Source organism: Mus caroli, chromosome 8 (genome assembly GCF_900094665.2).
Source record: "Mus caroli chromosome 8, CAROLI_EIJ_v1.1, whole genome shotgun sequence".
NCBI lineage: Eukaryota > Metazoa > Chordata > Mammalia > Rodentia > Muridae > Mus > Mus caroli.
Genome location: NC_034577.1, coordinates 54,066,959 through 54,083,747, shown reverse-complemented (window position 1 = coordinate 54,083,747; position 16,789 = coordinate 54,066,959). Strand labels below are relative to the sequence as shown.

The 16,789-nt window shown below is 43.7% G+C and overlaps 2 protein-coding genes across 5 annotated transcripts in view; one reads left to right on the top strand and one right to left on the bottom strand.

The window, feature by feature from the left end:
• The window catches only part of Palld (palladin, cytoskeletal associated protein), a 384,747-nt gene that overhangs the window by 362,951 nt on the left and 5,007 nt on the right, over positions 1-16,789 (top strand). For all 3 annotated transcript variants that reach the window (XM_021170928.2, XM_021170930.2, XM_021170931.2), the window contains 5 exons: positions 872-1,093; positions 2,409-2,558; positions 8,033-8,127; positions 10,177-10,309; positions 16,449-16,656. In XM_021170928.2, the coding sequence (XP_021026587.1) occupies positions 872-1,093; positions 2,409-2,558; positions 8,033-8,127; positions 10,177-10,309; positions 16,449-16,656 (808 nt within the window). The remainder of the gene's footprint in view (positions 1-871; positions 1,094-2,408; positions 2,559-8,032; positions 8,128-10,176; positions 10,310-16,448; positions 16,657-16,789) is intronic.
• The window catches only part of Cbr4 (carbonyl reductase 4), a 45,603-nt gene continuing 29,805 nt past the window's right edge, over positions 992-16,789 (bottom strand). Inside the window, exon 6 of one of the 2 annotated variants that reach the window (XM_021170934.2) lies at positions 992-1,073. In XM_021170934.2, coding sequence (XP_021026593.1) covers positions 1,059-1,073 — 15 coding nt within the window. In that variant the 3' untranslated portion in view covers positions 992-1,058. The remainder of the gene's footprint in view (positions 1,074-16,789) is intronic. The other variant, XM_029480384.1, reaches the window with a different exon arrangement.

Genomic DNA, 16,789 nt, shown 5'->3' with positions numbered 1-16,789 from the left:
GGACAGTGCACACCTGTAATCCCAGCATTCACAAAGCTGAAGTGGCAATATGGCTAAACTGAAGGTCAGACTAGGCTACATAGCAAGACCCTGTCTCAAAACAGAACAGCACAAACATCACCTACTTACTATGACCCTGGGAATATGCCTGGGAATATCTTGTGCTCATGATAATTTGCAGGCAGGAAGCTTCAGGCTCCACCCTAAACACTGACATGTAATGTTAGAGCCTTGCTGTTGCTTCTGTGTGTGAGTGAAGTGTGCTAGCAATCTTGCTTTGGCTTAAGAGGTGGGCTGCCGATCTAGTGGGGGGGGGGGCATATGCAATATGTGTATTGTGTAATGTAAAAGGAGAAAAACGTGGTGCTGACTTCCCCTTGTTCATTTGAGAAAATTCTGTGCACTGAAGTTGCTCACCCAGGCACAGATAGCCTTCAGGAGGGACGTAGCACCCGCATGGCTTTTACCTACGGTGTCTGCTTTTTAGGAGTGTAGAGTAGATAGCCTTCCCTTCGTATTTTCAACTGTTCCTCTCCACCCCTTCCAAGAAAAGTAGTCGGTGTTTGCTTGTTTATTTATTTGTGTGGCTTTTGTTTGTTTGTTTTATTTTGAGAATAGGACTTTAAGGTGATTTTAAATATCACACAAACTCAACTCCAGAGGCTTTCTGCTAGCCTATGAAATTGTATTGAGCCCAGATCATGATTCACTGAAAAAACAAAAACAAAAAACAAAACAACAACAACAAAAAAAAAAACCCGCACCCCTCCCCCCACCTTCCTGCGTTCCCCTCCCCCCACCCTCCCTTGGTCTGTAAGCAAGGGAGGCGTGTCTCAGGAGATGCTGACTTGGACCTCTGTGTCTGGCCCAGGAGTACAAAGTCTCTAGCTGCGAGCAGAGGCTCATTAGCGAGATTGAGTACCGGCTGGAGCGCTCCCCTGTGGATGAGTCGGGAGACGAGGTGCAGGACCCGGATGTGCCTGTGGAGAACGCGACAGCTCCCTTCTTTGAGATGAAGCTGAAACACTACAAGATCTTTGAGGGGATGCCGGTGACTTTCACGTGTCGAGTGGCTGGAAATCCAAAGCCGAAGGTAAGCAAAAAAAAAAAAAAAATTATTATTAAGGACTGATATAAGGAAAAAAAAGCAATGGAGGAGGGAGAATTCCTCTAGTTGCACTTTTGTTTCATCAGAAATAATCAAATCACTAGAAATGTATGGCTAGGAGAGATCATGCGTTATAATTTAATTTTAGAGCCAAAAGTTAATCTAATTCTGGTGATTACTGCATAATACAGTTTTCATATCTTGGATCTGACTTCAAAAAAAAAAATGGAGTTAGAAAGCCAGGTGCAGTGGATCACACCCTTAATCTCAGCACTCGGGAGCAAAGGCAGACAGATCTCTGTGAGGTCGAGGCCAGCCTCATCTACATAGTGAATTTTGAGGCAGCCAGGGGTTCATAGTGAAACCCTGCCTCAAGCGAAAAAGGGGGAGTTAGAAAAACTATGGCAGTAAGAGTCTAATATTCAGGACTAAATGTGTTCAGTCTTTTCCCAATGGGAGGAAATGGACGGAAGGTTTTTCATTAATATTTAGGTGAACACACTCAGCAATGAGTTCTATCGTGCTCATTCCTTCCCTGTGTTCTCCCCCCTCCAGCTGGTTCTGTCTCCTAGCTAGACACCCTTTTGCTTTAATATTACACCTGTCCCATTACCTTATAAAACTTGGAACTTTAGAAAAAGGTTTCCTGTTTTCTGGGGAGACATTTGACAGAGCACACAAGGCGGTCAGAGGACAACCTATGGGAGTCACTTCTCTCCTGCCACGTAGGTTCTAAAGATGGAAGGCACCCTCGCCCTAGCCCTTTCAGATTCAAATGTTTTGGAGTTGGATTAGAATGTCAGTTTGTGTTCTCAAATTTCATGTATATCTATTTTAAAGGAGAAATTATTTTAAAACATAAGGGGTTAAAGTAGGCTTCTGTCAACAGTCAGTCAGCTCCCCCCACCCCCCTTTTGGTTACAAGAAGAAAATGACAATGGGAATCCATGTGGTTTTGAAAGGGAATCCTAACCAGCAGCATTTACTGCTCTTTTAGAGGACCTGGGTTTGCCTCTCAGCACCCTCGTCACGTGGCTCACAGCCCAACTCCAGCTCCAAGAGACCTGATGCCTGGTTCCAGCCTCTACAAGTTCGCACACACGCACGCAGCACACACAACTTTTAAAGACTAAAATGAAGTTGAATTTTGCTGTTCCTGCTTGCATTGCTCACAATTCAGCCTCCTGTGGAGATGCTGGTTTGCCAAGTTTTTCACAGTGCCCTCTGCAGACTGGGCACTGTTATAGCAGCTGACCGGGAAGAGTGCACTCTCAGTCTGCCTCCTTGTTTCCTTCCACAGATCTATTGGTTTAAAGATGGGAAGCAGATTTCTCCGAAGACCGATCACTACACCATTCAGAGAGACCTTGATGGGACCTGCTCTCTCCACACCACGGCCTCTACCCTAGACGACGATGGGAACTACACCATCATGGCTGCCAACCCTCAGGTGAAAACAGACGGAGGCTGGGCTCTGGTGGTGTTTGGGTTGCCAGCCTTTGATTAGGCACAGGAACTGCTTAATTAAAAGGCGAAGTTGTACTTTTTTTTTTAACCTATAAAACTGTTTTCCACATCTTGTATCCACCTCTCTCTCGATGATAGAAACTTTCTTTGCTTTGCAAGCATTTATTCCATCACGAATTCCTATAGGAAGGATCCTGGCACACCCATGCATTCCTTACGCAAATGCTTTCAAGAGTCTCCCATGTGATCTCTTATTAGGGTTATGGAGTTAGAGCGGAGGGTGGACACAGTTTAGAGACAGAAAACAACCTATAAAAGAATAAACTGTAAATTTTCAATAGAGTTAAGTGCAAGAAGATAAAGAAGGGGAACAAGGCGCAGACCAAGTGGGGACATGGACATACAAACTGTTTAAAGAGAAATGCATGTAAAACGCTAATGGAAGTCTGAGTCCAGAATTTAAGTCATCAGTAGACTTCCCCGCCGACAGCGCCTATGCACAGATTTGGGATTTGTTTGTATCACAATGGTTTTCTTATGGAGCATGGAGCAGAACTTGCCTTTCTGTCTTTCTTTCTCTCTCTCTTTCTCTTTTTCTTTCTTTATTTCTTTTTTCTTTCTCTCTCTTTCACTCTCTCTTTTTCTCTTTCTCCCTCTTTCTTTCTTTCTTCCTTTCTTGTTTTTGGTATATCTCCTTGACTATTGACAAAGTTCAACAGTCAGTTTTCTGACCGCTTGAAAACAAATGCTGGAGAACTCAACAAAACCCCGAATCTTCTGTTGGGTTCTCTATTTCACTTCTCTAGGAAGGTTGGCAGTATTTATGGGGTATCGGCGCTTCTGAGTACTTGCCAGGACTGGTTCCTGCAATGAATTTCAATGCATTTTCCTAGCATGTTTGAAATTGTCAGTCGAATAAGCTGTGTTATAGAACAGAGGAATGCAGATCTAAAACTGAAACTGAGTCTGCTCCTAGTCCTCTTCCAAATTCTGCCTGTGCATGGGAAATCTCTAAACACAGAGCTTAAGATACCAGCCAGCCTCAAGGGTCGCTGTGTCTGCTTACAGAAACTGTTATTGACAAACTGTAGTGCAGTCACTAGTTAGAGAGAGACCACTAAAGACTGGATCAGTACACACTGCACACCTATATCAGATTACCTCGTAAATACATATGCTTCCCATTTTTCAGTTGAAAAATACAATCTTACACAAATCCTGTATATAAGCCATGCCCTCCCATTCCTCCATATTGTAAACAAAGGAAAGGAATGAGGGAATGGAAGCAGAAGACACAGCACAGATGGTGTCTTAGAGGAGTGGGGACTGCATTCTAGCACCCAGCAGCCTGAGCACGTGCCGGCTCTGCCATTCATTGCCTATGGCCTTCAGTAACCAGTTCACCTCCTTACTCCCTCCTATAGAAAGCAAAAATGATAACGTGGATGTATACAGTACATGTAAGCAGCACTTGGCTTACTTGACATGTAGTGTTCCTTCTGCGAATGCTAGTGCTTGCCATTGTTCCAATTTATAGACACAAACTCCCCATAATAAGACTGCAGTTGACACTTCGCAGAGCTTATGAGACCAAGATGTCAATAGCAGTATGAGGGGTCCACTCCATATTACTGCTGGAGAGCGAGCAAGTCGATTGGGCTGGAATTTGTAAGAAAGTTGCTGCTGTGTGGTCTTCCGACCTCCTGCTGTTCCTTTATCAGCCCCATTGGAAGACGTGGGGCATCACACGAATGCACACACGCAGCTGTACCACAACCACCACAGCTGTGAGCTAGAGACAGGACCACACCCACAACACAGCTGAGGCTGCCGGCCACACATGAACTGGAAAGCCTCTCTGCTCTCAGCAAACCCACAGCCAAGAGACAATTGGAAAGAACAATTACTGCCCTCACCCTAAGCCCCTGCACCTCTGCCTTATCAACCCCCATGATCAGCCTCTTTAGTGCTCACCCACTACCCTCTGGAATTGAAAAAATGGAGATGGTAGAAGACGACTAGATGACGTCAGCAAACCAACATCCCAACCCTCCCACTCCTCCCATGATTTTAGTGAAGGGTGATTACGATGAAGGTTCTGGGTCAACCATGAGGAGCAAATTACTCAAAGAGCCTGCAGTGTTTTCATCAGGAGACAGACAGACCCAGGACTCACAAACCAGGGGAAGCTGAGAGGTGGAACCCATACCCCACCTGCACAAGAGGCCAAGGTTCAGTCACCCAGGACAGTAAAAGGGGGTGGGGCCTCATGAAAGAAGTCTGAGTTCCTAAATGGACACTTCCGGTTTTGGTGATGTGTCTCTTCAATGTTGCTGGAAGAGGACTGGGCAATAAGTGATGTTTTCACAGGCGTTCCTATCCCAAGTTTCTGATCATGTTGCCTGGTTGGTTTTAAGTTCGAAAGTAAACACGTTTTTATTCATTCCGAGTTGCCAAGAGCAGGTGTGTCCCTGTCCAGTTATTCCAGCTCGACTTTGTGTATCATGTATAGACAAGGGGCTTCATTTTCCTACACATTAACAAAACATGGCATTGAAACCAGAACAAGTGACAGGCCATTTTTCTACCTACACTTTGACAGACCTGATCTGTGGCTATAGATACGTGGTGTTAAAAATAATTCCCCAGCCTCAGCCTTACAATATCTGGTATTGCATATTGAACTCGTCATGTTCTTGTAACTTGTGACTTTTAGAGATTTAAAATAAGAATGTCCTAGGTAGACATGGATCCAAAATCAACATGAAAATCTAACTCCCTCAAGAAGCACTCATCCTCTGAAGCATGAAGTATTGCAGGCAGAACCCTGCAGCCAGCCCTCTACTGCCCCATGCTCCTTAGCTTCCTCGGGGTTTCTGTGTGCTTGTTTTTCTAATTTTGAAAGCATTTTGGGGTTAAAGTGGAGATAGCTCATACTCTGTAGCCTACATGATGTGAAATGACCAAGAGGAGGATGAAGGGATCAGAATGGAAAAATTAGTTCAGTAACATGACACAGCAGCCAGGACTTTCCTGAGCCATGGAAAATAATTACAGAAAGCAGGCAGGGAAGGAGCTAAGAACCAAAGACAGAGGGAGATAGTATTATTCAGCAGGATGCTTTAAAACAGTGGAAAACTTGGATGAATCTTTGGGGAATAAGAAACAAGCTAGATATTGTTAGCTACCTCTAAATTTTACTTAGGATAGAACACGGCTCTAAACCCACGCCAACTGGGCCATGTGTACTACTCCGTGTGTATGGCCCAGGCAGTTCATCAGAAACCAGAGCATCTTACAGCTTAGCATGATTGTACAGCACGACCCCAGACATTGCCAATTCGGAGATCACAGAAACAGTTTGTTTCAGACCTAATCCCATCTTTAAGACACAGCTGAATCTAAACACAAGTGTTTTGCTGTGTTTTGTTATGTTGCTAAGTTACCGTAGGCTGCATTTAAGTTGGGAAGGCTGTTTTGCAGTTTGATGTTTCCTCCAATTGCGTGATGTACACAAGTGCGGCAAGCTTTTACAAAGGCTCGTGTGCCACGAGTTAAGCTCATAAACTATGAAACATAAATGTTATTTTCATATCATGTAAATAATTGGCTTCGCGTGATGAGGCATCAAATAACCTCTACGAGCTGGATGTTCACACAGAATCATTTCAATATTTCAAACTTCTTGCTTGTACTGTAACTTTAAACTTGGTGGATTTTTCTTTTCCCCACCTGAAATAGATGTAACACAGAGCTGAGTTAACTACAGAAAATTGCTGTGTTAGTTTTGTTTATGTTACCATCTGGTCATAGTCTAGGTCTTACTTAGCCATTCACTTGCATTATAATATTCGAGCAGATGGAGATCTGAAAGTTAAAACCAAGTACAATACTGTGTACTTGCGAATGATGGTGACGACGTCTGTGGTTGGTTGGATCATCCAGAAGATTAAAATTTCTCGGTGCCGATTCTGCATGAGCAGCCTCTTAGTAAGATGTCCAGACTCATGCCTGAACTGTCTTGTGATGTGCACAAGGCAGCATCTTCAAAATGGCTTCCCTGGATTCTAGGTTTGTTTTTCAAAGGAAGAAGTTAAAAGTATGTAACTTCTTAGTTTAGATGCTTTCTAAAGAGTTCCTGTATTAGTTAGCAACATACTACATTTTTTTCATTAAATTATTTGCTGGTTGTGTGTGTGTGTGTGTGTGAGAGAGAGAGAGAGAGAGAGAGCACTTGCCACCATGTGTGCATGGAGCTCTGGGGACGGCTTGTAGGAATCAGTTTCTCCTCCTAGAGTGTAAGTCATTACAATATAGTGCGAACCTAGTAATTCCAGGTTCGTCTCTGGTCTGCATTACACCCTATGTGTCCACCTCTTCTGAGTGGCTGCATCCCTAAGGAAGTCATGATGGAGAAGACTGAAGAACTAGGTTACCGGAGTCCTGCCCTTCATTAAACCCCACGCTGGGTTTCCTTCTATGATATCTATCCTACCTTGTTTCTTCTGATGCAGCCTGTTCCTGCCTAATCTCAGCTGGAGCCCGAGTCTTCAGCACACTGCTACATTGCCTGTCTATATTGGCATCTTGTTACACCAGTTTCTCATTCATCCCAGGCCAGAAGTCACAAAGCCTAATTATTGATGCCACTTCTGCATCTCATGGTCCCTCTCTTGATGTTTCTGTTTGGACAGCACTGTACGTTAGAAGTAGATCTGCTTGTTCTGAGAAGTGGGGGAGGAACTCATTGATGTCGCTACCTATGAATAATAGTGATGAGAAAAGCCAAAACCAACTCCAGAGTAACATCTGGTGACTTATTCTTGTCATCTGGGTCCCCTATGGATTGTATGTGTCTACCTACAACTTATCAAGTCTACAGTTGGCAAACTTAAGAGATAAATACAACTTTTGATTAGCTAAGCCTTTATCATGTGACTCACATATTCTGGGCATTCGGTAGCTTTTAAAGTGTGCACGTGTTTATTTTCAGAGACTACAATGACATACTGTCACGGCGCTCACCTCATCCCATGCACACCTCTGACAGAACGCTCACTTTCATCATGCAGGCATCCCTTAGTACATGGCTTCGACAAAGCAATAACACTAAATGTTGAGTGTATTACTAAGAAGACCTGAGAGAGAACTAAAATTATTTAATTCTGATCTTAGAATTAGTCACAACAAGCAGATGTTTACTTTGCAATTTGGCTTCCTGTGTTCGGAAAGCCCTTATGTTGCAGATTAATGAGGGGTGTCATTTTGAATGTCATCCTAGATAAAACCATCTCTTGTCACCTGAATCCTTTTAGCAAATATTTTTACTGAGGTGCTTGGGTTTGGTCACTAGTGGTACATGACTGTGAAATAATGTCTTAGAGAGAATAAGATACAAGATTTGCTAGTGTGTGGTGGCTAACACGTTTGCTTAATGTCTTCTGATATCTCTGACAGGGTCGTGTCAGTTGTACAGGAAGGCTAATGGTACAGGCTGTCAACCAAAGAGGCCGCAGTCCCCGCTCTCCCTCAGGCCATCCTCATGCCAGAAGGTATTTCACATGCTCCATCTTGGGGGGACCCTAGGGGTTGCTTCTTATCCATTTATTTCTATGAACCCATTGCTACAGCAATCACAGGATGACAATGGACACAGACTTGAAGTGGAGCCTCCTTATTTTGACTCTTGGCATTTTACAACTAGGAGGGAACAAATACTTGCCAATATGTGTCCAAACAATTCAGCTATACAACCACTAGTTATTAAGGAGGAGACAATTTATAAAATATAAGAAAGTCAAGATTCACGGCCTTTACCTGGCTCATGAACAGAAAAACACTACCAAATGGAACATGAATGTCCAAATCAAGCCTAAACCACCAGCCGTGTGGGCTGACAGTCATGCACCATTACCGCTAGTCTTAAAATCAGCCAGATTTGGTGAGAGCACACGTTACACCACCTTGTTGGAGACAGCACAGTGAGAGTGTAAGACTTATGGGTAAGATTTGTCATGAGACCCCAAGTGCTCTAGCAAATATCTATACCCCAGGCCTATGAGGGATGCTGAAATGGAGATAGCAGGCAGGTGCTGGATGCCACTTCTTAATAATATATTTGAATGTTAAAAGAAATATGATAAGGCAGCCAGCCAGTCAACCTGTCATGCTTAGCTGTATTACAGACACAGCATCCCAAAATAGCACTATGTGTAAATTCTGGGCCCTGAGTGCAGACACCTTTGGTGGAGAGATAAGCAGAAAAAGTAGGCGGGCATCAAACAAGTGGAGCCAGAATCACCCAGTGACTACCACAGAGCACTTGATTCTGACAAGGACTGAGCATGTGCAGTTGATGACCAGTACCCACTGTCGCAGTGCCAGCTCCTGGGAGCCTAGAACTCTATCTGTGGCTATAAAGACACGTTAGTATTATGTCCGTCACTCTGTGTCCTTCTTTTCTACTTCTGTCCAATAAGTAGACTACACCTAAACTTCTCCACATGTCAGTGGCCTCACAAGGCCCGCTGTCATATATCATATATTATATGTGATACATTATATGAAACAACCGATCATTGTTAGCCTGACATAACTGAACAGCACCGAGGACTGAACCTAGGGCCTCATGCCTCTGGGGCAAGCGCTCTTCCACGGAGCCTCAGCCCCACCCTCAGCTTTTAAACTTAATCTTCTTAATGGTTTCTGACAATTTGTTCCCAACATCTAGCTCGGTTCTCACGTCTCCACTGCCATTACTTTCAGTTCCATTGCTCTGGTAAGAAGCTACACGAAGTCTGAGTGATTTGCACCACTTTCTTAAAGCAGAAAATAAGGCCTTTAGGCATACAAACTAATGAAAAATTAAAAGTGCCTAAGAATGTAATTTGTTTTTCTGGGGAACATGAAAGGGAATTTTGATGAGAAATACATTATATTTTTAGAAAGTAAGACATTATAATTAGCTACAAAAGTAAAGTCATGGTAAAAAGTTAATATTTATTGGGAAAGAATCAGTAAAAAAAATTGAGCAAAAGCTACTGTTACTTCTAACATATCCTAGCATAAGCTTTAAACATGTCTACTTAGAGCCGGGCAGTGGTGGTGCATTCCTTTAATCCCAGCACTTGGGAGGCAGAGACAGGCGGATTTCTGAGTTCGAGGCCAGCCTGGTCTACGGAGTGAGTTCCAGGATAGCCAAGGCTACACAGAGAAACCCTGTCTCGAAAAACAAAACAAACAAACAAACAAACAAACAAACAAATGTCTACTTAGGTAAAAATATTTTCAAACATAGTAGCCTCATTCTCCATTTCCATTTGTGGTTCATCTTTAGTAGTCTGCTGACTGGAGACTATGCTATCGATCATACACTTCCAAATGAAACTAGGTTTGCTTGTCTCATTTTTGCTGTGTAAATTTTTGGGAGTGGACTCAGACCGGGACTTATGTCTCCTGGAAATAGCTACCATGTATGTTGTATTTATCCACCTATCCCTTCTCTTGCTCAAAGGCTATAGGTTGTATTTATTGGCCTATCCCTTCTCCTGTTCCAAGGCTATAGGTTGTATTTATCGGCCTATCCCTTCTCTTGTTCCAAGGCCTCGCTCTCGATCACGGGACAGTGGAGATGAAAACGAGCCCATTCAGGAGCGATTCTTCAGACCTCACTTCCTGCAGGCTCCTGGAGACCTGACCGTTCAGGAAGGCAAGCTCTGCAGGATGGACTGCAAGGTAAGTGTGTCCCTACCTGCCTGCCGTACGCTGACCCGCACAAGAGAAATGGACTCTGTCTACATAAAGCTATCATCACAGTTTTCTTTACTTGTAAACATATGTTAAGTATGTTTACTCTGAACTCTATGCACCAAACTCCAGCGAATCACTGGGTCATACTTATTCTCTTCCTCCCTCTTCCCTCCCCCATCTTGTACTAACAGTTAAGTGTGATGAAACTGCCCTGCATCAAGTGATCTTTATGGAATTACTTACATTTATATTTATATTCCCCCCACATAGCTGCATTACTTGTCTTCTCATAATAGTTTTTATTCGTTGACTTTATTTTAAATTAGCTTACATACCAACAGGTTTCCTTACAGCATTTTCATACATATTTAGCTTGGGATGGTTTCCAGTTCCACTCCTCCCCTCCCGTCCCAGCCTCCCAGTGTTCATTCCCTCCCCTACCAGTAACCCCCCACCCCCACCCCTACCCCTCCCATCCCGCATTCCACCTTCTATTCTATCCTTCCTATGCTACTGTCCTAAGCTTTAGCTCCTAAATATGGGTAGTTTTCAAAATTATTTGGGCTCCATCTGCTGGTTCTCTCTGGGATTGCAGAACAGGAAAAATTGCTTGTAGAGTTTGGTAGAGGTTTGAAAAAAAAACATGGCTGTTAAAATAAATTTCATGGCTCACAACCAAACATTAAGCAGAACTTGGGGAATCCCACAGAGAAGGGGAGGAAGAATTGTAGGAGCCAGAAGGGTCAAGGACACCAGGAGAACACAGCCCACACAAACAATTAAGCAGGGCTCATAGGGGCTCACAGAGACTGAAGTGTCAATCATGGAGCCTGTGTAGGTCTGAGATAGGTCCTCTGCATATATGCTATAGTTGTGTACCTTGGTGTTCTTGTGGGACTCCTAACAGTGGGAGTGGGGGCTGCCTCTGACTCTTTTACCTGCTTTTAGGGCCCTTTTCCTCCTACTGAGTTACCCCGTCCAGCCTTGATATGTGCTACTCATACTGTAACTTTAGCTTGTTCAGTTGATATCCCTGGGAGGCCTGTTCTTTTCTGGGGGGAAATGGAGGTGTGGATCTAGGGGGCGGGGAGAGGAAGTCAGGGAAAGGGAATGGGAAGAATGGAGGGAGGGAAAAGTGGGATGTAATATATAGGAGAAAAATAAGTGCAAAGGAAGTAAGTTTCATGGATATTCACATGACACTGCTAATGTGCAGCAAAGGAGAATAACACATATTGGCATTTCTACAACAGACCATTGCTGTGGCCTTAATTAATTTTGAAAACATCACTCTTGAAGATGCAAGAGTAGAAAGTATGAGAGAGAACTTGAGCTTGAGAGAGGTTTTGCCAATGACCACAAGAATGGGAGGACCATCTGTGTTTCCTCATTGTAAGTAGGGGGTATTGTGTGTAGCTTTTACTACCCTACCTAAGCTCCAGGGATGGACCATGCTACCAGCCCTCACCCAGCTTCCCTCGAATCTACAGATAAAAGACACACACACAGCTGTTCAATTTCAGCTTGCCTTTTGACACAATTGCTGGATGCTACTTATCTCCCACCTGGAAAATGGTACCCTTATCAATCGTATCCCCGCACTTCTCCACCTGCCCTCAACTTTAGTTGCTCCATTACATCTAGTTCCTGTTAAACACCCTGACCACCAGCCTGTAGGAACATCCAAGATCTCACATGGCTGGTCACCTTTTCTCCCTCAGAAGGGCGGTGACCTTCCCTCTTCCCTCCTTGCACCTCTTTGCTTCCTCCAGGGACCCAGAAGTCCTGCCTATTCCTTCCATCCAGCAATTGTCCCCTGGCTTCTTTACTGACAGATCAAAAAACCAATTGGGGAACAGGACCTTAGCATCAGATCCACCCCTATAAGGGGATCAGGGGCTTTTTAGCTCAATCTTAAAATTTTACTTTGAAGCAATCAAATTTATTTGCTTATTCTTTCTTTTTTAAAATAAATTTGGACTTCTAAGAACATACAGAAAAGAAAATAATTACCTATGTAGTACATCTTACAGAATAAAGCACAAGTTGAATGTCAGTGCATTTACTTTATTTTTAATCAAGAATTAATATACGGAGGAGTGGTTGTGGCTCATGCCTTTGATCCAAAAAGTCAAAAGGTAGAAACAGGTGGATCTCTGAGGTTGAGGCTAGCCTGGTCTATATAATGAGTTCCAGGACAACCAAAGAATGAGCCTGTCACAGTCAAACATAGCATGGCTCTGTCACAAACTGTCGTGAAATGCAAGACAACCAGTGGTCAATAGCATTAAATGCAAGCAGATCAATAGCATGACCCTGACACAAGTAAATAAATAAATAAATAGATTTAGCATTCACTTTTGGGAGGCTCGGTAAGATAAGTCAGCCAGTACTTTGTCTGCTGCTCACACATGAGAGCTTGAATTCAGATTTCTCCAACACCCACATAGAAAGCTAGTGCTCTATAATACACTGCTGGTAGGGTAGGTAGACACAGATAACCCCTAGAGCTCACCCATGCAGTGTATCCAACCAGTGAGCTCTTTGTTCAGTGAGCCACCCTATCTTGAAAATGAGGTGCAGAACTATAGACCTCTGTCTTCTACCCACATGAGCACACACATGCACACAAACACCGCACACAGGAATTCATATGCTGAAACTACCATATGATTCAGCTGGATATAGATCCACAGGAAATGCAATTACTCATCACAGACGTCTGCATTCTTATCACTCACGGTGTCCGTGATTTAATTAGTTTAATCCGATTCAATTTAAGTGTCCTGCAACAGATAAACAGACCTTATTTTTTTTCTGAGTTCTTTGCTTTTTAATTACATTTTATCACTTGGTTTTTTTTTTTATTATATATTTTCTTTGTTTACGTTTCAAATATTATCCCCTTTCTCCTCCCTGTCACCCACCCACTCCTGCTTCCTGGCCCTGGCATTATGCTACACTGGGGCATAGAACCTTCACATGACCAAAGGCCTCTCCTCCCATTGATGGCCAACAAGGTCATCCTCTGATACATATGCATTTTGAGCCATGAGTTCCACCATGTGTACTCTTTGGTTGGTGGTTTAGTCCCTGGGAGCTCTGGGGCTACTGGTTAGTTCATATTGTTGTTCCTCCTATGGGATTGCAGACCCCTTCAGCTCCTTCGGTCCATTCTCTGGCTCCACCATTGGGGACCCTGTGCTCTGTCCAGTGGATAACTGTGAGCATCCACTTCTGTATTTGTCAGGCACTGGCAGAGCCTCTCAGGAGACAGCTATATCAGGCTCCTGTCAGCAAGCTTTTGTTGTCATCCACAATAGTGTCTGGGTTTGGTGGTTGTATATGGGATGGATCCCCAGATGGGGCAGTCTCTGGATGGTCTTATCTTCAGTCTCTGCTCCAATATCTTTAAAATATACATATGTAATGTATACTGAAAGAAGAAATTCCATCATTTGTGAAAGTGCAGTGTTCCTGGAGGACACTGTTAAAGTGAAATGTCCCGGGTACAGAAAAACAAACATTCCATGACCTCATGTACCTGTCACTTCCTGTAGCATCTAAAGGACCTTGCGGTGGGGGGTTTAACTGATTCTTACTGAGGGCTGGCAGAGCAGGATTGGAAAACTGTCAATCACAGCTGGGAATGTCAGTCATCGGGAGACCAGCGTTCAGGAAATCCATTGTTCCACATGCTGGTTATTACCAAGCCATCGAACACATGACAGCGACTGACAGGAGGTTGTAAATGTTCCTGCCGCACCAAAAAAGGATGAAAGAAAGAAAGAAAGAAAGAAAGAAAGAAAGAAAGAAAGAAAGAAAGAAAGAAAGGAAGGAAGGAAGGAAGGAAGGAAGGAAGGAAGGAAGGAAGGAAGGAAGGAAGGAGAGATAAGCACCCGAGAGCGTGGATGTGCTGCATGGCTCATTGTCATCATTCCACGATGTGTGTTGTGCATAGTCTAGGGCATCATGGATGCAAAATATACAAACTAAGTTTTGGCTTTAAGTTTTAAGTTAATTCACAGATATAACCTATAGGATGGCATATCCAGTCAACAAAGGAGATGATGCTATCCTGAGGTTGTTATTAACTGCAGGTTTAAACACAGAATTATAGGCCAGGTGTGGTGCACAAACCCTTACTCCCAGCCCTCAGATGGCAGGGACCCAGGCCAGCCTGATACACGCAGGGAAATGTAAGCCAGTTAGCATTACACAGACGGGCCCTGTTTCAGAAAAACATGGAAAGGAAAGAAACTAATGAAAATGTGTATTTTTTTAAAATGTACACTGCATTACATAGGAGTACAATTAGAGCAAGTCTGAGACTAATCTTAAAACAAAAGCAGGTAGCAAGAGTGGGTGTGGCTGGTGTGCTGATATGTAGCGCTCTGATAACTATTGCTCTAAGCAGCAACATAGACGTCCTTTCACCTCTGCCATTGAAAGGATATTGAGAGTTAAAATACTCACTAGTTGAATTCACTATAACGATATGACCTGGATAGAGAAAATATGGAAGTCAGTAGGAATGGTGGCACAAGTCTGTAATCCTGGCACTGCGTAGGTAGAAATGGGAGGATCCCAAGGTCAGCAGCATTCTTGGCTACATAATAAGTTCGACACCAGCCTGGACCACAAGAAGGAAGGAAAGAAAGGAAACAGGTGTCCAGCCATATGAACAGACATGCCACACCGCTACCGACTTCGAAGGAAAATTTCCGTGTATTTAAAATTTGAAAGAGGAAAAAGTCGTAATAAGTCAAACACTGAACGGAGCCCTTCCCGCCACAGCCCCTGCAGTACATTCGCAGGCTCTATCCTTCACTCAGCTGTAAGCCTGCGCGGTGGGAACCCTTCATGATAGATAACAAGTGTGCTTTTCTCTCTGCATCTGCATGTGGATCAAGAGCACTGACTGCTCTGACTGTGGCTCTTCTGAGAACTTCCTGTTTTGAAAGGACCCGGTCAACACCTTCCTGACCTAGGGCCACAAATCCTGCTTGTCCATTATCAAACCCAGGAAAGTGGGAACAAACTATAAGCTCCCCAGGACCTGGAGCCCAGTCATAACTATCTAGCTACTCTGATATTTCTGTACTGCTTCTAGTGTCTTCCCACAGGGAGAGGGTACATGAAGAGAAACCACTTCCTAACTACTGCTCTTTTGAAATCCCACCCCTTTAACCCATGACGTAATTGCGCTTTTTCCCCTTACGTTCTCCAGATGTGACTACACGTGTCCGAGACACCTTGTTGGTAGCAGGAATGAGTACTTACCATGGGGCAGGAGGAACTGTATGGGTTCTCTGGCTGATTTAGACAAAGCTAGTGTTTCAAAGGAACCGTTTCATAATCCAATAGTTTTATGATTGTTTTATGATCCAATAGTCTTTGGGTAGCAGAATACATCATTTCCCACTAGTAGAGTAGGAGGAAGGAGGAATATCAAGTCTTCCTCACTTCTCTTCTACCCTAAAATCAAGGGCAGCCCTATACAAAGCCAGCAGATGGCCACTGCCCCTCCCTTTAGCAATGCAAGGGGGTACTAGACATTGAATGTGCTTTGGCCTGCTCTCTGTTCAACACAACTGCCAAGCTCTTAAGGTTTTCAGGATGTCTCCATTGTGATGCTAATTTGTCTGACTTTCTGGGCAATTTCAAATTGCTCTGGTTATTCACTTTCAAAGATTATAAAATAATAATAGGTCTGTGTCCTAATGAATGCATTAACTACCATCTCCATGGTGATGGCCAGTCCTTGATGGGGAGCTTTCCAGCTGAGTGTTACTGTTATAAAGGCTGCACCTCCCGTGTTTCCAAAGAGCTCAGAGCTCGGTGCCATCATCACCTGGGAATGTTTATAGTCTTAGGTGAGGTAAGAAGATGACAGAAATATGTTTTAATCCCTGTTTTACTTATCTCCGAATTGTTCTAGAAGAGGTGTTTAGAAGTGTACCTCTCAGTGCTCATGGGAACCACGGGAAGGTTTTAAACAAGAGAGGTAACGTGGAAAAGCCATTGTGCTACCAAAGGATGAACTGACTCTGGATCCATAACTCTTGGTGATTTGATGGTTTTACTATTGGAGAAATTCATGTGTGTCTCCTTTCTGGTTTAGGTCAGTGGGTTACCAACCCCAGATCTCAGCTGGCAACTAGACGGAAAGCCCATCCGCCCCGACAGTGCTCACAAGATGCTGGTCCGTGAAAATGGGGTCCACTCCCTCATTATAGAGCCAGTCACGTCCCGGGACGCTGGCATCTACACATGTATTGCCACCAACAGAGCAGGACAGAACTCGTTTAACCTGGAGCTTGTGGTTGCTGGTAGGTGGCCTGTGATTTCTTTCTCACTGCTGAAACAAGTTAGTGGACAAAGAAATGAATTCTGTTGTCAAGTAATGACGTTATGAGTTCCAAATTTTAAATCTTCAAAAAAAAGGCATTTCAGGTGGCAGCC